Here is a 26421-nt window from a genome sequence, read left to right on the forward strand (position 1 = left end):
GGCTTCTTCGGGCATCAGATGGGTGCAGGTGCAGAAACCCACAGCCAGACATTATACAGAGAGAGATAAATTGGAGGTCTTCATAAGGTCCCTCCTCTTAGAGATCTGAAATCCCATTGAAAAGGGAGCAGAAAGATTGCAGGAGTTAGAGGGAATAGAGGACACAGGAGAACATGGCCCACTTAATCAACTATACAATACACACATGGGCTCACAGAGACGGAAGCAGCAGCAAGCACGGGGCCTACATGGGTCTGCACCAGGTCCTCTGAACATATGTTGTGGCTGTTAGCTTGGTGAGTTCGTGGAACTCCTAACTGTGGGAGCGGGTGTGTCTCTGTCTCTTTTTTGCTGCTCATGGGACCTTTGCCTTCTGTTGGGTTGCCTTGTCCAGCTTAGCTGTGTGGGCTTTTGTCTTGTCTTTTTGGATTTTGTTTTGTCATATTTGGTTGTTGTCTCTTGGAGTCCTGCTCTTCTCTGATGGGAGGAGGGGGAGTAGGTTCTGGAGAGAGGGGAGGTTGTGTGTGTGTGGGGGGGAGCTAGGAGGAGTGGAGGGAGAGGAAACTGTTGTAGGTTGTACTGTATGAGAGAAGAATCTATATTCAATTGGGGGAGAGAGGAAGACAGAGACAGAGAGACAGAGACAGAGACAGAGATTGATTTAGGCTGAGGGCAAATCTGTGGTGTATTTTTCTTGGTTGATGTGCATAAGCCCATCCACAAGGGGTAGTGCCACCTCTGGGCTTGTGGTTCCCGTTGCTCTAAGAGAGCAGGCTGAGCAAGCCATAAAAAAATAAACCAGTAAGTAGCACTCCTCCATAGTCTCTTCATCAGTTCCTGTCATTAAGTTCCTGCCTTGAATTCCTGCCCTGACTTTTCTGGATGATGGACTACAAGCTGTAAGATGAAATAAACCCTTTCCTTCCCAAATGGATTTTGGTAATGGTGTTTGATCACAGCAATGGTTATCCAAACTAAGATATTTATTTCACAGATAAAAATGAAGCCTGAAGAAATAAACTAGCATTTCAAAACGCACATCTCCGTGTACAAGTTGCTGCTAATATCTGAGGAGAAATTAATCACATAAGCAATAAAAACTAGGACCTGAAGCGAGAAAGGGTGGAACCACTACTTTGCTGTGCTGAGTTATGAAAGCATATTGAGTCTTGAATAATTTATAGACGATCCTAAGGAGAAATGAGGGTGGAAATCAGAGAAAAACATGAGATAATGTAAAAAGCCATCCTTGATACATTCTCACAAAATTATGAAAGTTTGGAGAAAAGACAATTATAAGCAAGCATAGGATTAAAAAGTTAGTTAGTGAAGGCAAATATGTGAATAAATAACAACTTTCACAGCAGAGAAAACATATGGGTCAGTATGAAAAATATTCTAGTAAAAGTTCAACTAGTCACATCCTATTTTGTGTATCCTGAAATGTAATGAACATAGTTATTACAAAGAAGGGGCTAGATAAGAGCAATGTTTAATGTGCATATTTTACAGATCAGAATAAATAAAAGTTGTCACATGTCACAAACAGTATTCATTTATTATCTGCAAATGGTGGTTTTTTGTGCAATCTTTCCCTTTTTGTTACATCATAGATTTGAGCAGAACTTCTCCTTCTTCTTATTGAGGCAGTCAGTAATAAAACAAAATTTTCTGTGTAGAGAACAAATTGTAAGTTTCCATAGCAACATATTCCCTTAACAAAAACTCCTGGATCGTTCATTCATAGATCTGTCTTTTATATATTTCTTATGTATAAACAGTATTTCTAGGCCACAGGATAAACTACTGATTTAACATTCTGAAAGGTAACCTTGTGTCATGTGCTTTAAACAAACATTTAGTGTTCATGGTTATACATTTTTCTGAAAATATATCTTGATCCCAAAGAGACTGATTTTTGCTGGAGCTTACCTCCAAGTTAATAATATCCCTTTAGATAATTTTAAGACTTTTGTTTAATCTGCTGCCCTACTGTGTGCTCAGCTTGTTTAAATTTAAACTGCCTCTAAAAGAACAATGTAACTAACCTACTATGGCTCGGATTTCCAATGCAATCAGCATGTATAACCTAAGTTTAATATATAACTTTACTCTTAAGTTACATACTCTTCCCATGGCCCTGAAACAGAATAATGAATGTGTGTGTGTGTGTGTGTGTGTGTGTGTGTGTGTGTGTGTGTGTGTATTGTAATCATTTGCTAACAGCAGCCAACAGGTTGAAGGCAACCAGCAATAGACAAAATTAATATGCAACAAATGTTGTAAGCAACATGTGGATATAGTTTAATAACACCTGTTTGTGGCTTTGAGTTCTATTCTGGGTTAGTTGGGAAAGTTTTAATATCTTTCCCATACCTTGTTTTCTGTGTTGTTCAATAAATAAATATCAAAACCCTTTGACCATATGAAAAGGTTGAGCTATCAGGGCTTTCTTGACACTCACTCAGACACATCACTTCCTCCTGGTTAAAAACTATGCAATCTTCTCTTCTCTGCCAAAGATTATACCGTCACACAGTGTTATGTCTTCTCCTAAGAGTTAATCCAGCTGGCCGGTCAATCATCTGGCTAGGAATCCACCCCTCAGGAAATAAAATTCACCTGAAGACATTCGAAGAATGAATTACCTTCTTCATGAGATAATGAACTTTTTTATCCCATGAGCCACTTCCTTAGCACCGTCACACACAAAGCTTCCATTAGGAAGCACTGTTAAGCCTGTCCATTTTCTTGAGTTCTAACCCAGAAAAGCATAACATTTCCTTATTTATTTCTATCTTTTACTTTTGGATACTGGCCCTGAGCCTCAGTGTACTTTCCCAGACACTTAAGGTTTTCCACTGGTCTGAAGGAAGCTACTGGGCCTTGCACAGTGCAGTTGCCTCTTTACCAAGTAGCTGCTTACAGACATCAAGAGCTAACTACCTGTTTGCTTGGACTTTGACTCAAAAGGCTTTCTCTTTCTTCTTATCTGTCTCCCTCCTCCTGGCAGACTCCAAGGTTATTGACTGCTTGTCCTGTTGTTTTTCTTTCTCATTCTATGAAAATTATCCATAAGCTTTCTTCCAAGTCAGTTTTGAAATTCTTTTACTAATGAAACTAAGAACTCACAAAAGGGATGCTGGCTTCCTGGTAAGGATAACCATTCTGACCAGAGTGATATGAATTTCAATGCAGTTTCTTTTTTGGTCCTCTAAAATCCTAAGTTTCAGGGAAATACAGTGGGAGCAGTGTTCAGGTTAATTCCTATGCTTCTCTCACTTATGGTTTATTCTGGTGCTGAGCCTGCTCCGGGAGTTTCTGTTGTCCACCAGCGCTATCTTCACACTAGTAGCATCTTTTCCTTGCGTACTAGACACCTGTGCCATGCATACTAAATATCTATGCTAACCACACCTAACTCTGCTGTCTCTTCTTCCACCTTGCTTATGTGTCCCAGTCTGTGCACACCCAGAAGGCGTATCTTCACTAGTCACTGTCACGTGTGAATTTCCGGAGATTTGGAGATGGAAAAGCGGACCTCAGAGGTCGAAAATAAGGTGATGCCTAACTTTTGCCAACTGGCAAGAATCAGTCAGTTGTCCTTTGCGAGAAAGAGAAGACCTGCAGAGTCAGCGCTTGTGTTGGTTAATACATTAAAGAATCCTTAGAGGGGGCATCAAAATGCCTCACTCTAAGGAATGAGGACTGAAAATTCCTCTTGGATTAATTTGACCAAGAGCAAGCCCAGATTTGAAATGTTTAAGAAAGTATATAACAATCAGCCTACTAGATGGCATATATTTTGTCTTAATTAATCTTCACAACAAGGCAGTGAGGAAAACTGTTATCTCAGTGGACGATTTGAGAAAGCTGCAATACAACCAAATGATTAAATAAACTGAGTTTGCCAAGAGAGGACAGAACTAGCATTTCAATCCAAGACTTACTAAAGAACTCTTGTGTTTTAAGATGCACAGTATTTCACCACAATCACCATTAATCCTGTGCTTGACATGATACAAAAAATCTCACACACATACACACACACACACACACACACACACACACACACACACACTCATACACTTACACATATATGTGTATACATATTCATACACCTACACACATGCATGCACACACACACATGCGCAAGCACTTAAATGTGTGCAAACACATTTAATAAATCACATTTTTATGAACACCAACATGGCTCTCTCAGAATCCTTTTATAATACTACTCCTATCATGTGTTTGTCTAACTAAAAAGTAAAGCTCTCTTTCCTGATGCTGTTGCTTTATGTACTGTTTATAAAAGCCGGTTTACAGTAACAGCAGCTATAGCAGGGGACAGACCTGATCAGCCACTGAGATGACAAATCAGTGAGAGACAGTGTCAGACAAGAGAAGCAGCGAAGCGTAGACTCGTCAGTTTGATTCAGTACTGACAAGGGAGACAACGGGAGTCTATCAACCTGAAAACAGAAGCAAAGAAACCCCATTTATCAGTTTCATTGTCTTCCAGGCCTTTCCCATGTACTCTACGTCCAACTCACAGGATGTCAGCATCACTAGGAGACCTCCCAATGAGTTCCAAGAATGACTGATCTACAGCAAATCAGTGAGGCCATTAACTTCATTTCGTGTATTGAGGTAATGCATTTATTCATCTCGGTATCCCCTGTACCTAACTGAAGGCTTTTAAAGCATTTGTTGCTCAATAAAATTTATTGAGAGTTGAGAAAAAATGAGTAGGCTCTAACAGAACTAAATGACAACATTTTTTCACTTTTAAGCAAGGGTCAAATATTTGGGAAAGCCATTAACTTTAACTTCATATTTTTAAAAGATTTATTTGTTATTTTTAAATTGTGTATAGGTATGTATGTAAGCATGTGGATATGGACATCCAAGTGCTGGTTCCCACAGAGGCCAGAGGCTTCAGGTCTCCTGGAGCTGGAGTTACAGATAGCTGTGAGCTACCTGATATAGGTGCTGGAACCTGGCAGAGCAGCAAGAGCTCTTAATCACTGAACCATCTCTCCATGCTGATTATTTTTTTAATTATGTGTACAAGTTTATTGGTGTAGGCACTCACAGATGCCAGGATAGAGTGTCAGATATCCTGGAGCTGTAGTTATGGGGGAGGGGGTTGTAAGCCACCCAGCATGAGTGCCTGGCACAGCACTCCAGTCCACTGTAAGAACAGCAGGAAAGCAATTTTAATTACTGAGACATCTCCCCCCCCACCTTTCATCACAACACACACACACACACACACACACACACTAGAAATAGATGAATGCCATCAAATTCATTAGAACTTAAAATGGAGATAAAAGAATCTTCACTAAAGTTATACACAAACAAACAAACAAACAAACAAAAAACCGTGAAGATTCAGTGAGAACCATCTGGGTTTTTTTTAATTTCTTTTCCTAAGGCTTAAGTCTCCCATAACAAAGCACAGTTTTCCAGTATGTATTTCATTCAACATCTAAGTGACATTCCGCATGTTATCTTCCTTGGAGTACTCTTGGAGTAGCCCCAAGATCTACCTGTCATGACACCCTCTAGCTTCCTTCTTCCTCATTTGGCTATTTTTCCACCTGACCTAAAAGGCAGGGTCTCTTCAGGATGGGCCCTGAGTTCTCCTGTCCTATGCTCCTGTCCTGAGGGAAGTCCTCTACTTCCAGGTCCTCGGCTGTAGAGGGAATGTCAACAGCATTTTTTAAATTAGACATATCATTGCCACTCTTTTTATTTGTAAAACAAATTTACTTTCCTTCATGCTCATATAATTGATTGTGCTTTTTAAAAATCTTTTTTAAAATTTTGAGATTCTAATACATTTATTTTTGATATTATATTTTATAATTAAATATGATAATTTTGAGATTATAATATAATTACATTTGTCAATTCCCTTTTCTTCCTCCAATTTCTCTCATATATCTCTCTCTGAAATGACAATAATTGTTAATGTTTCTGCTTTAGAGTTTTAAAAATCTAAGTTTAAATTCCTGAAATATATATATGTATATATATATATGCTTGCTTTATATTTTAAATTAGATCTCTCCAGAACTCCCCAAATCAGTGCACTAAAAGTGCACTTGCCATTCTTTTTGTGCATCCATCTGTTACCTTTCCATGACTCCTCAGCATAGTTAATAGTGCATCTTTGCAATCTGGAAGATACTTGTGAGTCAAAGCAGACACATTTCTCTCCATTACTGACATATCCAACAAACTCCTGTGAACCGTCAGTTCTGCCAAAAATATACCTCAAAGTCATCTATTCATATTAATGGCTAGCAATGCTACTATTACTTCTTCTTTTTAGATTTATCTTTTATTTATGTGTGTGTGTGTGTGTGTGTGTGTGTGTATGTGTATGTGTATGCATGCACATGTGATTTTAAATGCCTGCTGAAGACAGAAGAGAGTATCAGATGTCATAAACCTGGGATTAGAGGTGATTTTGAGCACCCACCTTGGGGTGGGTGCTCGGTACTGAATTTTGGTCTTCTGCAAGAACAAGAAGTACTCTTAACCTCAACAGCTGATCCATCTCTTCACCCCTACCTACTATTAAATCTTTCAGATATTTGTCTGTTAGTTTCCTATTTGTGATTCTTCTAAACTTAAACTATATAATCTTATTCTCTAAGCACCACAAAGAATGGCCTTTATTAAAATTTAAGTCATGTAGGTGTCCAATGAGAAGGCTTTAATAATAACCCCCCTTTGGCTTTGGATGACACTGACTCTAACTTAAAAAAAAAAAAAAGCCCGTCTGACATCTATCTCATCCTTTCTCTTGACCACATTCCCCAAATTTCTGTTTCTCCTGAGCTTATAATTATTGATTTAAAAAAATAGTAGAGACAAAGATGTAATCAGGAAAGTATGACACTTGAGGTAAGATAATCTTCATAAAGAAAGTGTGACCATTGGTTGTGATGAGGAAATTTCCTTGTCATAATGAGCACTGACTGGCCCTGAGAACAACCAATCTTGCCAATGTAGCAAAGATTGACTAGCAACATCTGGGCACATCAGCACAAACTTCACTGCAGAACTTGGTTGTGGATGTTTCCTGAGACAAAGAATAAACTGAGTGGGGCCAGAAAGACTATGCAAACCTTTGTTTCCTCATCATGAGAGACTGGACAGATTTTTCCTCATTCTTAGGGAATGTAAAGGAAAATGGGAAGTAGACACTTTAGAGAACATTAATCCCTTGAAAACATTTATTACAGGAATCAAGAGCACTCTGTTGAGGTTTAATTTGTATCATTGCTAGACTGAAAGAATGTTCAGCTTTCATAAAATTGATATGAGTGAGAAACAGAATGAGGCATATGCACAAAAAATAAAGTGAGGTATTATATAACCAAAGAGAAAGCAAACGAGATAAAGTAAAAAAGCTAAAATTTTAGTAAAAAATTTATACCTGAGTCTAAGGTTATTATGAAATAAAACATCTTTCAGAAAACCAATGATGATTAAATTATTAATATGATGAATTAGAATAATTATTAATAACAACTGTGCTTCACGACACTTTCAAACAAGAGATCAGCAAGTATTTATGAGAGTAACCTAGGTTTATTAATCTTGTTCCCTATATATTTGAGGTTGAGATTTATGTTTTACATAAGATGCATATTTTGTTTTAATTTAGTTTGGTATCAAGTTCATGTTTTCCAATTTTTTAAAAGATTTTTAAAATTATTTATTTATTTATTTATTGTGCATTTGTGTTTTGCCTATGTAAGGGTTTGAGTCCCCTGGAACTTTAGTTACAAACAGTTGTGAGCCACCCTGTGGGTGCTGAGAATTGAACCTGGGTCCTCCAGAAGAGCAGTCAGGACTCTTAACCTCTGAGCCATCTCTCCAGCCTATTTTCTGATTTTATACTTTAACTTTACGTTATATTTTTTCTTCCTACTTGACAATCCCAGCTTTGTAGGAAACTTTGCTTCACTTTCTTTTAAATTTTGTGTTTTGGTTTCTCCAGTAAGTCACTGGGGATTTATTTTATTTATTAGTTGATTCGTTTATTTTTGTGGTGTAGGAGAGTGAAACTGGGGCGGGGGCCACGAGTGCTCTGTCGCTGCCAGTCTCTGCCTCCCCCACACAAATGCTTAATATGTTGCAATGGGGTTCTACTAAGTGGCCCTGGCTGGCCCCAAATTCATTCTGTGGCTCAAGCAATTTTTAAACTTGCAAGAGTTCTGCTTTATCTTCAGGGTATCTGTGACTACAGGCTTGTGCCACCAGGCTTTGTTTGATTTTACATCTATTTGCTTTCCTTGCAGCATCGCAAAGATTTATTAGTTATCTTTCAGTGCCTGCTTCAACAGGTGGTGGTATGAGATGGAATGAAACGGTGTATGGAACTCGGTATGACAACAGGCACATCGTAGAGACTGAAAAGCCTGTATCGTGCTGTACTGTTAGCATTGTAACCACAGGTCTTTTCTTAGCTTGATCAGCCTGAGGTTACATAACAGCCACAAGAACAGAAATAAGGGATTTACCTCCCCAAGTTGATCTCAAGAACTTTGGCATCCCTTGAGCCCAGTAATTTCTCATCTTTCCCAATAAGCTTCCTTGGCATACTCAGAGGCTGATTTCCCTGTGGTCCTTACGTGGATTTTCAGTTTTCCTCTTCAGGGAAATGAAGGGGCACCCAGCCACTGGGTGTCCTCTACCTTGGAAAGCTTGCCTCTTCCTTCAGTAGGAGGGACCAAACATACAAGGCTAAATGTAGACTTGTTTGCAGATGGAAGAGAGCAGCATTGCTTCCTTTTAACTGCATTTTGTTGCTTCGTGCTAAATATTAAACATTTTTTTAGCCTTATCCATGAATTTTCCCTAGAGAAAAGTCTCCTAAATGAGCTTTGCATGTAACCTATTTCTGGCATAAAAGCCATTACAAGAAAGAAAGCCAAGGGATTCAGAATGAACAAACACAGGGTACTGTGAGGCCCCATCCTGGAAGGCCTAACTTAGGGGTGTTCCACCGGGCTCAAGGCCTTAATGTGTGTTTTTACCAAGTATCTCAGGTGATTCTTCAAAGGGAGTCTTGAGAAGCATTGGAAGAAAGCAGTACAGGCAGGGATTTTATCATTTTATTTTTCATCTAAGAAGTGAGGCAACTGTATAGCAACTGTATATTAGATGTTGTTATTCTCTGCAATGTCAAAAGACAATTTTTAAAAAATAGCAAAAGTACAAATATGTATAATTGTCATATGTGTACTGTGAGAATAGTGTTGATATGAAATAATTAAATTTAATGCGAGCTTTTTCAATGAAAACGTACTTTAGCTCCAGACATTTATTATTATTTATTTTTTATTGCTATTTTATTATTCAACTTATTTTATGATGTCATAATCATTTACCAAAATCTGAAAAGACAGTAATAATATAAGACAATTTTAAGTTAACTTCCTTCTATAAAGAAAACTGAAACAAAGCTAAATGTGTTCATCAGAATATGAAGCCTGTGAGCCTTTGCATAATAGAGTCAGTACTTAAACCACTGGTAGCAAAACTGTGAGGAAACCAGTGATGTAAATGTACACCATCAGATCTGTGACAAGTATATACTTAGTTCTGTATCTATTTAAATTAAGCTTATGTTAATTAAAATTAAAAAGTTTAAACTTACCAAAATGACATCCCTTCCAATGATAATTACATGGATTTATACAGTCAAGTCAATCAATCTTGAGACAAGAACCAAAAATAGTTGAAGCTTAAGGCTTGGGAATGATCAACATATACAGGAGGAGAGAATGATGTGATTTTATTTTGGCTCATGAGCTCTAGAATCTCCAAATGATTTAATACACATTCAATAATCTTCATGTTTTTCTTTAAACTGTGTTTATATAATAATATATTTTAATTCCTATTCATGAATGGAAGCTATCTCCCTTTTTAAATTTCACTAATTTTTTTAACACTTTAGACATTGGCTTTTGTAGTGGCATTTGCTCCGCCCATGACTTTGGGTTATAGGATTCGAAGGAGGTGATGCTTCCTGCCGTTGTATGTGACCTCTTAAAAGGAGGGGGAGAAGGGTCACATGCCCTTCTCCCTGTTCCTGCCTGTGAGGTGGATTTGCTCCCTGTCAGATCAGAGGCCAACTTCAGCTGTCTACTCCATTCTGTATTTGTGAGTATATTTCCTCAATTTATATCTTAATAAATTCTTATTACCCATTAAATAGATTCACATGGATTGATCATAATAGGCTTTTATAAACAAAAATTAAGGATTTTTAAGCCTTTTAAGAGTTTTTAAGCTATGAGTTACTGTATACGGAAATTAAATAACAAGACTGATATAATATATAATGTAATAATGGGCTGCTGACCGACACAGGATTACATAACACAAGCCCAAGTCTTTGCAATGTTACCTATTGCATTAGTTCCTGAATTAGGGACGTATCTTGCAAATTATAAAAATCCAAGAATGATAAGGTCCATAAAGCAAAATATCTCCTTCTTATTTCAATGATCATAAACAGTAAACACTATTTTTAAAAATATACCTGAATATATTTTATTATATATAACATATACTAATATTATATATTGTGCAGTTATATATAGGTTTCAAATGTGTTGTAAATACATATGACTTCAAAAATATTAAATCTGTCTCTATTCAAATTTTTTCCCAAGAATCAAAGAATATTTTTATAATCAAATATATTTTCTCATTCCCATTAAAAAGAAAAGAATAAGAAAGAACTATTTTGCATTTGAAAGTCATCTTAACACACAAATTAAATAATTTTTGTTCTCTGTACTAATTATTACAATTATACATCTACATGCATTTAATAAATCATCATAGTAAAAATTTTCATCAAACTATCTTAAATCTGTACATCAAAATATCTAATTAAACCACCTACTCAGAATTTATGAATTGTATAAGCATTAAACATAACATTGTCAAAAAATTCAAATTTAGCCTTCAATTATTACTTTAAAAGATAGAGGTAAAAATAGCATGTTGGCAAAAATTTAGTGGCCCTAATAAAACTATGTCAACTGATTTTATAATTACTGTAAATGATAATTTATGTTCAGGAAATCTTTGGAATTTACATGTGTGAAAATCTGAGACAAGACACTAGTAAATCAACCCCAAAGTATTATTTTTGTGATATGTTAGTGAGCAAGTATCTTATATGATAATAGACACATAATGACAAATAATACATAGGTAGATGATAGATATTGATAGCTAGATAGATAGATAGGTATATAGATAGATAATAAATGATTAATAGATAGAAAATAAATACATAGATAAAGATGATAGAATGATAGCTGATAGATAATAGATACATAGAGGATAGAGATAGATAGATAGATAGATAGATAGATAGATAGATAGATAGATAGATAGATAGACAGATAGAGTGGTAGTTTGAATGTATTTGGCCCCCATAAACTCATAGGGAATGGCACTATTGGAAGGTGTGGCCTTGTTGATGTAGGTATGGCCTTGTTGAAGGAAGTGTGTCACTGAGAGGGCATGCTTTGAGCTCTCTTTTGCTTAAGCTTCACTCAGTTTCATAGACCATTTCCTGTTGCCTTCTGATCAAGATGTAGCTTGCACCATGTCTGCCTGCATGCCTCTATACTCTCCACCATGATAATAATGGACTAAACCTCTGAAACTGTAGGCAAGCCACTCCAATGAAATGTTTTCCTTATAAGAGTTGCCATGATCATGGTGTCTCTTCACAGTACCAAAAACCCTAATTAAGACAGATGGACACATAGATAGACAGCTTCTGACCATAGAGTACACAACTGGTATGGCAATACAGTTGAGCACCTATTGTAGAAAATCATGGTACTTAGTAACTCAGTAAGACTATCTTAAACCTGTAGAATACTATTTATTACATGATACTTTCTCATAATTGCTTTCAAAATTTAGTAAGAAATCAGAGAATCATGAAATCACTGACAGTAGAATTATCATGGCTTCTAGCCCACTAATTTTTCTGCTTTCTCTAAATCCCTGAATCTTCTTCTTTCCTATATCATTAAAGTTTCTGTAATGCTTATAGCACATGGATATTCACATCCTCAACAGTTTACTTTTTTGACTCTTTAATGGCACCCATATCTAATGCCATCAGTACTGGATGAACTCAACTACCCCTTCCTGTTTGCATTTGTCTGTAATCCAAGCAGTTGCCCACCACTGTACAAAGTGCACACAGGAGGGCGAGATAGAACATGGCAATCCCTTCTTGATTCTTTGGGCTCCTCTGTCTCCTAAACATCTAGAAGCCCATTACCAATAATTCTTATTTCCCTCAAATTACTGACAATGCAATCTGAACCTCTTCTACAGATAACCTAATCTTATACTCCATAGAGATGAAAGAACCATTCTTCAAGATACCACTACCTTAAGCACTAAAGCAATTGGTTCTGTCCTCATTTACTGGTCTGACACAGCAGAGTTATCATAAGGCCTTCAAAAGACTCAAGTAGTCTGTGGATTCCAACCCTTTTCAGCTTTCCAGATTTCTAAGAAATCTCAGTATCACTCTGCCTCTCTATCCTGCCCCCTCCATACCAGCCTTTCCTGCTCCATCACTCTGAACTCTTTCTTAGTTCATCAAACATTTCTCACACCTTAGTTTCAATGCTTTTCTTATTATTTTTAATACTACCCACCTTCAGGTTATATTGATTTTCTGTCATAAGATCAATAAATCCACTTGCTTACTCTGTCATTTATCTTTATATGGTGGTGGGTGGGGACGTCAAGGATCAAAGCCAAGGCCTCACATCTACTAAGTGAATGCTGTACCACTGAGTTGCATCCCTAGACCTCATCTGTATTTTTTTTTCATCTTAAAAGCATTCTGAACAGTAAGAAGAGAGGGCCAACAATAGATTCCTTTTCTCTGTCTCATTGGGTGATGTAACTCCCCAGCCAATACCTGCAGCTACAATTCTAAGCCTGGCTCACTCTGCAATTGAGCGAGCACATTCTTCTTAGTGTTCTTGGTAAAGTCTGTATTCCACTAACCAAAGGGACTTTAAACAACCTGTTCCTAAGACTGTGTCTATATAAACCATAAGTCTAAGCTTCAATGTAATTCCCAAAGGACAGTTTTCTGATCAAGACTAGATTGTGCTTATTACATTCCATCTTATAAATTTATGTATTATGTCCCCTAAGTCTACATTTTAACCATTATTGTTTAATATCTACCTAAAGCGTGAGTGAAATGGCTGTTTTAGATTTTTGCTTACTGTGCCTAGCACTCAGCACAGTACTATGAACACCCAGTCCACACAGTACTAAAGGTTATCTTTTAATGTCTGTTGAATACATCGATAAGAGATATCTAGAAACTCTCTATTTATGCCCAATTTAAAGCCATATAATATATTTGCCTCAAAATTCATAGAAATTTCTAGATCCATTTCAGTGTTCCACTTATTCTTTCTGATAATTATTGGAATGATGACAAATTTCTATCATTTTTGCCGTGGAAGTTACTGGGATATTTGTGAGTGGGTATTCAAATTAATTTAAAAAGCAGTAATTACAATCCACTTAGGAAATTGCAAATTCTTCACTCTGCCTTTCTTTGACTATCATAAATTTTGTTTCCTTACAGCCTTCTTATCACTATAGTTTGTCCCCTCTCCTCACTGGGGAGTTACTTAATGTTCATAAGTTACAAAGGAAGTATCTGTATTCTGGCCCTTACAAAATATAATTTTAGTTTTCTAATAGTTATCTAATAGTTATTTAACTACTATCAGGCTTTCAGTTTGATGAGGGCCAGAATCTTTCTCTGTTCCACTCATGGATCAAACCCCAGCAATTAACCATTTGTTCAGAAAATGTGATAAGTAAGGCATTGGTTAAACATAATGAAACAATGACTTGAAAAATTATTCTCTTTTGGTGATACATAGGCTGGAGCTTCCGTAAAATTCTGTTCTACAGAGAGGACAATAGGAAAGGTAAATATTTGTCACTTTTTTACTATAATTACCTAGAATTTTAAACAATTTCCTCACTGAATTCTATTAGTGGTTCTTGAGAATCATTTTCAAAATAAATAGCACTTTATGCAATGCATTGTTAACTCTGGACTCGGGGTAAAAGAAATCTCAGGGATATGGACAAACCATGATGGAGCAGTGTGATTGTGACATAAGAAACATGGGTTGGAATGAAAAAAAAATCTCAAAGTGTATTTTTTGTTTCTTAGATGTGGTGTTTTCATGTTTCAACATCTTAAAAACTAGGATGTTAAACTAGGTTTTAAGATGTTAAAACCAAAGGGACTCCTTAGTTTTGTCATTATTATTTTCTAATTATCAGTATAGGAAACAACACTGTCTAAAGATAAAGTATTTTTATTCATTACAGCATCCACAAACATGATCAAAAAAGGTTTGTGAGATAAAGAGAGAGAGAGAGAGACATGAATAAGAGTGTTAGAAAAGAAGAATTCTAGATTTATTTATATATGTCCATCACTATCCTGTGCTTTATACATAGGAAGACCTGGTAGAATTGGTCATGGATGTATCTGCCTCACATTCTGTGTTAGCTACTTTTTCATTACTGATACCAAACGTCTAACAAGAAGCAGCTTAAAGGAAGAAGGTTATATATTGAGTTATGGCTTAAGAAGATACAGTTGATCTTGGTGGTTAAGGCATAGCAGCAGAATTGGCTTATACTTGCCATTGGGGGAACTTGCTCATATCCTGATGAGTCAGGAAGCACAGAAAGAAAAATGCTGGTACTCCGCAAGCTCTCTACTTTCCCCCATAGGATGGTGCTACCCACATTAAAGGCAGGTCATACAGGTACCTCAGTAGATCCACTCTGGAAAGTGCTTAGAGACACACTCAAAAGTGTGCCTCGTTAATTTCCTAGGTAGTTCTAATCCAATAGAAATGACAATAGGAATTAACCATCAAAACTCTAAATTACTGAAAAATGAGACTACACATTATTCCAGCTTTTGTTCCCTAGTGTTAAGCACTTACTATAAGCTCAAGTTCATTTGTTCAAGTAAATTAAATCTAATAGCTTTGAATTCTACACAAAGGACACCAAACAATTTGTTGAGATAAATTTGTTAGGTACTTCCCAAAAGTATATTGAGCTCTTCAGATAAGGGACATTAACTTTCTTGAACTACTTGATTATTCTCTAACTTACTGATGCATTTATCTCTTGAACATAGCAACTACCAAATAAGGAATTGCTGGTGGTGAAAGGAATTAAAATCTACTGCTCAGGAGCACCAAACAATGCCCAAGATGACCTAAAACATTGGTTAAAAATAGATATATTCTTACCAACAAAGTTAGTTTTGTTAATTATCACAGAAGGAAGATACATTTTCAAAGGTTCCAAATTCCAGGAGCTTATGAAAGTGAACACACTACTGTGGCTAGCGAAGTTAAGACAAGGAATATACGAGCAATAGCAGGAGGGCAATGGAAACACATGTACACATCTTTCAGCCACAGCCTGAGTGAGAACGATAGTGAAGCTAACAGGAGCGTCCTGGCTACCCAAGCAGTAGAGACACACAGTGAGCAGTTCCACAAATCAGAGGGCTCCGAAAGAAAAAAAAAAAAACACCTACCACCTAACGTGTTACGAGGAAGTTTTTCTAGACCAAGAGTATCACCAGACAAGACAAAAATGGATGTTAAATACACAGATGAAGATTAGAAAAGTGAACTTTCAAACTGACGGGGAGCACAACTGAAGTAGAGTTAAATCTTCCATCACAATGACATGGTACACAATCACTGATGTATCAGCTTAGAGTCCATTTGCTTCCTGAAAATCCGCGGCATGATTAAGATTAGAGAAACAAACTTTAAGCATCAGTGCTTTTTTTTCTATCTTTAGTGAGTGAAGCAGTCATAATAAAAAACATAATTTAAGGAATAATGGAAAAACTCATTTTTGCTGTATCAAATAAGACTGGACATTGAGAGATGGCTGCTGTGGGATGTTCTGTATGGCAAATGTGTTGCTAATTAGTCAATAAATAAAACACTGATTGGCCATTGGCTAGGTAGGAAGTGTAGGCAGGACAAGGAGGAGAATAAAGCTGGGAAGTAGAAGGCTGAGTCAGAGAGACACTGCCAGCCGCCACAATGAGAAACAGCTTGTGAAGATGCCGGTAAGCCACGAGCCATGTGGCAAGGTACAGATTAAAGGAAATGGATTAATTTAAGCTGTAAGAACAGTTAGCAAGAAGCCTGCCACGGCCACACAGTTTGTAACCAATATAAGTCTCTGTGTTTATTTGGTCGGGTCTGAGTGGCTGTGGGACTGGCAAGTGAGAGAGATTTGCCCTGACCTTGGGCCAGGCAGGAAAACTCAAGCTACAGATGGCCCTCGATTCAACCCCTTCCTCGCTGAACCTGAATACCGAAATTCACCTTTGAAAGTAAGTCGGACTTTGCAGAAATTTCTCTCAAGATCTTTATAGGGAGGCCATTTGCAGACACTACTCCCTTCCCAAACTACCCATCAGAGATCAGAATCAAAATCATAATCCCAGCAGTCATCTAGAAGTAATAGCTAAAAACTGAAGCAAGGTAATTCAAAGAAGGCAGGCAAAGAGTATCCCAGGGTATCAAACACCTGCAGGAGATGTAGTACAAGGCTTATTTAGCTTTGTTTAAACTGATATCAGAAAAAGACAAGCCTTTGGGAAAGAAGAAACAGAAAGGGTCTTGTGATCATGGGTCCAATATCCACAAAACTGAACCAAAGCTGAAGACTGCCTTGGCTTTCTTCTCCAGTTCCTTCCTATCTTATTTTTAAACTAAGAACTACCCTACTTAAAGATTAATAACAACAACTGAGAACTAGATAAGAACAGAAGCTAAAAAGGTCACTTTTCAATAGAAAAAAATGTATTAAATGTGTATCATGAATTAACATTGTATTAGGTGATTTGGTAATGTAAAGTCATTGTACAAAGAGACCTGGTCTCAGGAAGCTTCAATCTAGATGATACATGATAAAAAAAGAAGGGATTATTAAATCATTCACTAAGATGGAAAATTATAGTTATATGAAACTATAGAGAAACAGTGGCATGTAAGGAAAAGCAGAATTAATGGAAGACAGAGCAAATAGTGGGTTCCAAAGGATATTCAAAGAAGCCACACTGATGAGGTAAATTTGAGTGGATAAAATAAAGGTATACACAGCAAGAGATTGGATATTTGGTAGAAAAGCGTTTTAGATGGAAGGAGAGTATAAGTGAATAGAATTTGACATCAGAATGCTGGTAGTTGTGGTTGTGTAGTAGGCAAGACAGACTTTTACAAAATCATTGCAAAGAACTTTACATTTGCTCTAAGGGAAATGGAAAATCACTGTTGTGTTCTAAGCACATGAGCAACTAGATCTGAATAATGTTCTACAGGGAAACCCTGGATTTTATGTTGAAAACACAGTGGAAAAAGCAAAATCTAGAAGACCTATCACTAACCCAGCTACAAAATAAACGGCACTTAGGCAAGTTCAGACAATATAGAGTAGTTACCTTTGGCTATCATGCCAACAGATGCTGTGATATACTCAAAGTGGGTTGTGAGCAGAGGAATAAAGGATAATTTTAAGGTTTCCAGCCAGAATATGTGGGAGGATGGTTGTGGTAGTTTGAAAGAAGATGGTCCCAAACGGGAGTGGCACTATTAAGAGGTATGACCTTCTTAGAGGAAGTATGTCACTGTGGGGGCAGGCTATGAGGTCTCTTTTCCTCAAGCTTCCCCCAACATGACTGTCAATTTGACTTCCTTAGCACTCTCAGCTCCAGTACCATGTCTGCCTGCAAGCAGCCATGCTCCCCTTCATGATGACAATGGACTGAACCTCTGAAACCATAAGCGAGCCACCCTCAGGTAAATATTTTCTTTATAAGAGTTGCCATGGTCATGATGTCTCTTCATAGCAATAATAAACCCAAATAAGACAGAAGTTGGTACCAGGAGTAGGGCATTGTTGTGATAGGCTGCACAGAGAAAGAGGAAGCTAGAGAGCCCCGATTTGAAAGTGCTAAGTATGAAGCATTCATCTTGTGCATGGGGAGATGTTGCTTAGAGCACAGAATATACATGTCTGGAGTTCAAGAGAGAGATCTAACCTGAGAATATCATGTAACTGATGCCAGCTTTTATCTGGTGCTGAAAGCCAGGATGAGTTCAGAGAGTACAAAATTCACCAGAGAACAGGCAAGAGAAGCAGGGAGACAAGAGCAAGACCTGAGGCCATGGTTTGACAACTACAACAAAAGCCAGAACAAGAAGAGAAAAAGAAACTTGACAGATTTCAACAAGTACAGACACGTCGCGGGGGAGGAATAAGCAAGAGTCAAGTCTGACAAATGGTCTGAACAAGATGGAAAAATTGATAGCCTCGAAATAAGCATTTTTGAAAGGTAGTGGGGTGAATGAATGTGAGACAATACTTGGTATTACTTCCTTGGAAAGTTTAAGAAAATCTTGGGGAGGAAGCCTTGAGGACATTGAGTGCAGGCAAAGTTTGCAAGGGCGTCGGTGCTGAGAGAGAGAACATTAGGAAAATGGAAAGAAGTTGAGCTAAGAGTAAAGGTTTTGCTCTTAAAGCTGAGAGATGAGATATAAGAGCATTACTCAAATGAAATCAAAATCCTGAGAAGAAATAGACAAAACTCCTCAATGAGTCCTTGAATACTTGTAAGGGGGTGGGGGCATGCTGCAGGAAGAGGAATTGAGGGAGAACACCACACAGAACAACAAATGCCGACAGTGGCACTGGTGGTGCCAGGAAATGTGTCCTAATGGTTTCAGACTCTTCAGTGATGTCAAACATGTGATTATCATTTAAGAGCCGCAAAGAGCATCCAGGGTTTTGAGATACTAATTTTGAAAAATGAGAAAACAAAGAGAATAGCGGGTTGGCATGCAATTACCTGGTAGCATAAGACATCTCATTGAAATTTAGCATTATAATCAACATTTTTTATGAGATAACATAAAGATTAAGGCAAGGAAGAAGAATCAAAGGTATGATGATGGTTGGTTTTAATGCCAACTTGCCACAAGTTAGAATCACTTTGAGTAGGGAGCCTTACCTAAGGAATTATCCTAATTGTTTTATTGATACAGAAAGGCCATTCAAGTGTAGACAGCACCTTCAGTGGCAGCCCTGATTTCAAAGGAGAGGTCATGACAGAGGGAAGACTATCACCTTTTGTGCTCTCTCTTGTCTGCCCAGCTCTCCCGTTTGCTGCTGAATTGATTTATCATGTTGCTGCTGCTAGTGCCAATTCCATCGCTGAAATCAGAACCAGCACCTAGGCTCCATTACTGACTGAAAGTCAGCTCTCCAGGGACCTTTTAAGTTTTGGAGGCCAGACTGGGACTGCTAAAGCACTCAGCCTTTTGGACTGAATAACTACCGGATTCTTGTTCTCTCTGAGGCAAGATAGCCACTGGGTGTCTATTCCAAATGCTGAGGCACCCAGCCGCAAGGACCAAGCAGCTACTGGGTTGTCAGCCTCTCAGGTGCAAGAAAACTATAGTTATTATCTTTACATAAGTCTAATGAATACTTCTCACGTGTTCATCCTATCTGTTCTGTTCCTCTAAAGATCTCTGATCACTGAACTGTATATGTAAGGGTGGTTATAAAGACTTACTGTGGGGTCATAACTAAGTAAGTAAGTATATGTAGGTTTAGAAGAGGATCAGTTGAATATGGTTCAAATTGAATGAATAATTTATTACAACATACAAAGAACTGTTGAATGCCAAGATAGAGAAGGAAACGAACTGGAAAAAAAAGGAAATGCTAGTCAGAGGGGAATACAGATATAGGAAATTACATTTCTAAATTTATTGATAAAAAGGCAAACACAGAATATACGGATGAAAATGAGTTATCCAAGGCAAGCTGGAGATAGCAGATACAGGATCAAAGAAAATATGATTGAATACTCAAGAAGAGTAAGTCAATCAATCAATCAATGCTGTATAGCTATTTCCTCTTGCTCTTGACATCATTTTCCAAAAATTTAAAAAAAAAACAAGTAATAAAGATTTAGAGTAATTGCCTTACCCAGTGAGTTTGACTGCATGTGTCCGAAGTTTTCTATATTTTTCTGATTCTTCATTTGTGCTGATAACGTGTCTGTATATCCCTGTCTTATAGTAGAAGAAATCTTCATGGACTTGCATTATGGCTGAAATAAACCCAACAGGATAAACAGCACAGTTACTAAAATGCTTCTTCAAAACCTCAGAAGTGCTCCCAGAGCAATCAATGGTTAAGTTGTGAGGAGTGGGCTCTAAGGAGACAGCAACCTCATTTTCTTCTTATCAATTGGTTACAAACTTTTCCTATTCCTTAAAAATAATTCTACTATTTAGAATATTACTTATGTACATATTTTACATTTAAAATGTCTTTCAAACCTTTCTTTGTTGGGTTCGAATAAAAGAAAAATCATGCACAAAAGAATATTCTGGCAGGATTTCATCCTTTCTGCTCTGGAGAGCTGAGTCGGTATTGCACTCTTTACAAACCATAACCTATGCTTCATAAATCCTCCTTCATTCCTTCTCTGAGATTACTTTGCTATTCCATGTGGTGCTTTGTGGAAGGACTTGTGCAATTCAGGCTTAAAGTTTTAAACTTCTCTCTCAGGAGGCATGTTCTGAAGTTTTTTTTTTTTAATTGGAACTAGATATGAATAACATGGTAGCTAAGAATGAAGCTTATCTATCTTAATGCAACATGGGTTTTAAATGAAGTCAGAATGAAGGTCACTGGCGTTTGCTAGATCCCACAGTGAAGCTCATGCTGGAAAGGGAAATGTGGCTTTTCGTGTTCTGTTTTTAGCTTCGTTCTTTAGCATTCAAGGCCTTTTGGGGCTGTAGGTGTCATTGGAAGTTGAGTCTCCTTTACTCACTATAAAACACATGCCCCACAGAGTTTTAAGAATTTTTTAAATTGTACCCTGTATAAATTTCTGCTTTCTGCAGGTTTTAGAGAAACACTCACAGTGTTATTTATTCAACGTTCAATCCATTCGACATTTTTTTTTGTCCCAAGGCAGACAGAAATGCTGTAAGTTAAACCAGGCTACAGCTAGCGGGCAATCAAATTGCATCTACAGCAAGAACCAAGTAGCATTCTTTCCATTCACAAAAATAAGAAGATATTCCCAGTGATTTTCCTCTCTATGTAACCACTGACTCTTTCAACTCTTACCACTCAGCTCTACTTTAAATACCATGAACAAAATGCATTATGACTGCTATAAAACATTGCCAACTAAAGCAAAGGGCAAGAAGCCAACATGAGTAACACAAAGGTACCACCTTCCTTCAGTCTCTGACATGAAACCAAAGCAGATGAATCTACAAGCTTGCAAGTGTGCAAGAACCTGCTTTGCACTCTGAGTCTTGGGAAGCTGCACACAGTAAACGATTGCACACAACTGTAAGATGGATGAGGACCAAAGACAGAAGTCCTGGTACATGCTTTATCTTGACTGTGTCTAAGGCTGGTGGGAGATATTTTCTCAGTAATTCCAAAATAAGAGCTCACTGATTTCATTTTTTATTTTATGACCTTAAAGTTTTTCTATTTCTAATTTGTTATGTGAAATTCACAAAAATAATATATGGCCAAAAAGTAAATCTCAGTTTTCCACAACATAAAAACAAATTAGGATTCAAATTTATTTTTATTTTTATTTTTTTTTAATTTTTATTTTGCAATACAATTCAGTTCTACATATCAGCCACAGATTCCCTTGTTCTCCCCCTTCCCGCCCCCCTCACCTTCCCCCCAGCCCGCCCCCCATTCCAATCTCCTCCAGGGCAAAGCCTTCCCCACAGACTGAGATCAACCTGGTGGACTCAGTCCAGGTAGGTCCAGTCCCCTCCTCCCATGCCGAGCCAAGGGACCCTGCATAGGCCCCAGGTTTCAAACAGCCAACTCATGCAATGAGCACAGGACCCGGTCCCACTGCCTGGATGCCTCCCAAACAGATCAGGCCAATCAACTGTCTCACCCACTCAGAGGGCCTGATCCAGTTGGTGACCCCTCAGCCATTGGTTCATATTTCATGTGTTTCCGTTTGTTTGGCTATTTGTCTCTGTGCTTTATCCGACCTTGGTCTCAACAATTCTCGCTCATATAAACCCTCCTCATTCTCGCTAATTGGACTCCCAGAGATCCACCTGGGGCCTAGTCATGGATCTCTGCATCCAGATCCCTCAGTAGTTGGATGAGGTTTCTAGCACGACAATTAGGGTGTTTGGCCATCCCATCACCAGAGTAGGTCAGTTCAGACTGTCTCTCGACCATTGCCAGCAGTCTGTTGTGGGGGTATCTTTGTGGATTTCTGTGGGCCTCTCTAGCACTTTGTTTCTTCCTATTCTCATGTGGTCTTCATTTACCATGGTCTCCTATTCCTTGTTCTCCCTATTAAGAGTAGAGGTTGGGGAGTGGTGTTACAATGATTTGGAAATTCAGAATGATTTAAGCCAAACTTATTGCCTAATGAACTGCCAAAATCATTTAAGAAGAAAATGTCAAAGTGTGGGTTGTGAGTTTGGTCTTTAATTAAAATTTCTTCTGTCTTTCATATTTGTCTCATAGACACCACTAGACAAAGCACATAGTAAAATTACACATGAATTCTCACATTTATAACTGCCAACAATTTTCACATGCTTAAGAAAAAAAGAGCTTTATCTATTGGTTGCAAAGTTCTAAGATCTTTTAAAATTAAATTTAGGATATGTTTAGTATAAGCTTCGATTTTTTTGATAAATAACTTCAACAAAAATATTAAAATCTATGATTCTTCCTATATCAATACTAATTAGATCAGCATTCAGAAATAAAGGGAAAAATACTAACCAATAGTTTGTCAAATACATGGCAAGTGTTTTTAATTTATGTCCCACTATATTGATGCTATTTTCAGGCCTTTTGTGGGAACTACTTGAATTCCCATTTCACATCTCATTGGGTTTGTTTTCCCATGCACTTAATGGAAAATGTTATACAGAAAATATTTTTTGTGAATTTATCTTTATCAACATTTTTGATACAAGACAGATTCCAATAAAGAAAAAGGATCAGATATACCCTAACGTCAAAATCTATATCTAGTATACCACTGTATGATTTTATTATTTAATAATACTTTACTACCAACAACAAATTTACAAAATAAGTCAAATTAAAAAAAATGGTTTTGTAAAACTCAAAAGCCATCCTAGTTTGTTTGATTTTCTTTGATCTAATATTAAAAGGGAAACCATATTTGTTTCTAGTATTGTTCATTGCTTTTTTGTCAAAGTATTCCTAAAGCCACCTAAATGGAAAGTGATTAAATAACCTTATGTGTGATTCTTACAGGTGACCAAGGATAATGTGCACTCCATTGACTTAATCACTACAAGTCATGTGTGCCTGTCAGATGGTCCATGATAACTCTGGAGAGACTCAGCCACCTTTCCTTAAATGTGTTGTTAGTATTTAAGAGTTCAACTAATAAGTTTATCTTCATAAAGTAAAATTGAAGCTCATGATATGTTTTGGTAAGCCAATCTTCTGCGACTACACAGGCTAGAAGTGTTGACTCTTATGAAGATGCCTAAGATTTTCTTTTTATTATGCTCCCTTGATGTCATATCATGTAATGTTGCTTAATATAGATATTCATAACTGAAAATGACATTTCATCTGATCTTACCTTGAACTGGTCCATTTTGTATGATTTCTCTCATAATTTCAGTTTCCTGGAATGAAAAGTATCAATGAGAATCAATGAGAAATACTATGACTGATGTCTGGTGTATAATATGAGCTAGAGTGCAATCCATTCAGGGATTCCATAATCCTCAGTGACTTGGCCACTTGTGGTGCGCTGCAGTCCTGCTTCGAAATGGTCATGTGCACCATACTGCAGTGATGAACTTACTAAAACCATGATAAGCCCATTTGCTTTATTGATTTCTATGACAATAATTTTGAAGTAGAGAAAACTGTAGTAACTTTTTATGGTGATAAAGAAAAATAGTAAAGGGCAATTGGAAGATTGAGCAAGTAAATATTCATGTCACCTCTGATCTTTTGATCATAAGAGCAGCTACACCAAACAACTGATGAGCAAGGTTCTATGACTTCATTATAAATACTGCTGTTTCGCACTTGGTGTCCCCTAAGTAGTGAGGCAGTTCATTCATTCATTCATTCATTCATTCTTCCATGCACATTTAGCACAAAGTATGCATTACAAAGTCTGGTAGGAACAAATTTTGATGCTTCATCATCCTTAAGATAGTTACATGGTGGTGTGTAGACAGACAAAGGAACAGCTAACTCCAGGATCATATAATGTGTTCTATTATAGGGACAAGCATAAAGGACCATTGATAAAATCAGAAAACAACTACATAACACTGTAGTCTCCCCTCCTTTTGCTATTTCATTATGATTTTTAACTTTATCACCAATCTATTTTTGGTAAATAATTATATACTTGGCATGAAATTTCCTGAAGTTGAGCAGTATCCTACAATAAATCCAGGTTAATACAAAGACATTAATCTCACTTGGAGGTCAAAGAAAACACAAGGAAGTTTTTCCACAGTCTGAACCCTTGCATGATGCTTCCTTAGGCGGAAAGATGAGTACCCATTTGAATCAGAGAAATTATTTCCTATATCAGTAAAGAAGATTGAGAAGGTATGATCTATGTAGGCAATAGAGAATGATCTCATTTAATAAGATCATTATAGGTGAGTAGAGGTTTAAATAATGGCAAGACATTAACTTCTTTAAGTTCTAGGTCAACTACAAATAAAACACCAGTACACCAGGATAAAATCATTTGATTATAATCTCAAAAGAACTGGTGGTAACCAAAGGTTCATGTATTTCTTAAATGAGCCCAGATAACTCTGATGAGATTGAGTAAAAACTGGATGAGCACTAAGCATGACAAGCTGGAGTCTAAGGGGATCTTTTTCTCACTATAGTGAGCTTTGCTTATACTATGTACTAAAACACGAGATCAATAAAATGAACTATTGCCACCAACAGGTAGTGGCTTAGTTGTGAATTGTCAGTTTCATTCACATACATACTTTATAAAGCATAATTAAAAACTTTCTTTTGGGAGGCATTTTACAATTTAAGCCAAACACTTTCATTTTTGCTATAACAATTATATTGCACTATAATTGATGAAATGCAGTTTCTAATGGACGCTTTAAGAATAGCATCAACTGTATGTGAACAAGTTAGGAAGATAAAGTGGGAATTTCAGAAATTCAGGTGTATGCCACCAAGCCTGATGACCTGAGCACCATCTCCAGGACCAACATGATGGAAGAAAAGAACCAGTTCTTGCCAAGTTATTCTCTGATTTCCAGATACAAGTGAAGTACGCTCATCCCCAGGCAGACAGACAGACAGACAGACAGACACACACACACACACACACACACACACACCATACACAAATAAATGTAACTATAAATAGAAAGTACATCTGTAAACACAACATTTGTTAGTCTATAATAATTTAAAAATAGTATGAATAACAGCAGAGCTATATAGTTTGAGAATGGCATCCTTGTTAGTTCCTACTGCTTAGACTTACATTTGAAGAGACTCTGTATGGAGGAGAACACTGGTAGATTCTGTTGGATTTCTCAAAACTGTTGGGGCATGGCTTAGTGGCATGCCGTTTTCCCCGCCCATCTGATCTACTTGCCATAGCACAGATATTGTTGGTAGTGTTTTGGTCCTTGAAAAGTGGGTAGCATGCATGAGATACCAGTCTAAGAGTAATAAGAAAAAAAGAGGAGAGTATTCAGGAAAATGTCATAGTATCTATAGTCAAGTTTCCTGAACTAAACATTTGTGGATTTTCCTTTTTATTCACCTGCATAACTCTAAACTGCATAACTACATAACACAGCAGCTTAATGATACTATAATCTTCTCTCCTTTTACTATTTAATTATGATTTTTAACTCTTATTTCGATCCATTCTTCATAAATAATTATATACTTGGCGTGTAATTTCCTGAAGATGAAAAGTATCCTGCCATAAATCCAGGTTAATATGAAGACATTTATTTGATTATTTGCTGATAGAATATTCTGAAAACTTCACTTTTGGAATTAAGATTGATTTTTTTGTTGACATTTCTACTACATTATCCTTTTTTTTAAGGTTTCATTGAATATGTGTCTAGTTCATGATACTATGGGGGAAAAGTATAATATACATATAGTATTGAAATTTATAGAGCAAGAAGTTCT

At 37.1% G+C, this 26421-nt stretch overlaps 1 protein-coding gene across 1 annotated transcript in view; it reads right to left on the reverse strand.

The window, feature by feature from the left end:
- Tinag (tubulointerstitial nephritis antigen) overlaps positions 1 to 26421 on the reverse strand; it is a 100208-nt gene that overhangs the window by 31812 nt on the left and 41975 nt on the right. The window contains exons 7-9 of the mRNA XM_059267022.1: positions 25754 to 25934; positions 23840 to 23885; positions 20182 to 20305 (exon numbers count right to left, since the gene is read on the reverse strand). Of these exons, the coding sequence (XP_059123005.1) occupies positions 20182 to 20305; positions 23840 to 23885; positions 25754 to 25934 (351 nt within the window). The remainder of the gene's footprint in view (positions 1 to 20181; positions 20306 to 23839; positions 23886 to 25753; positions 25935 to 26421) is intronic.

Source organism: Peromyscus eremicus, chromosome 7 (assembly GCF_949786415.1).
Source record: "Peromyscus eremicus chromosome 7, PerEre_H2_v1, whole genome shotgun sequence".
Lineage (NCBI taxonomy): Eukaryota > Metazoa > Chordata > Mammalia > Rodentia > Cricetidae > Peromyscus > Peromyscus eremicus.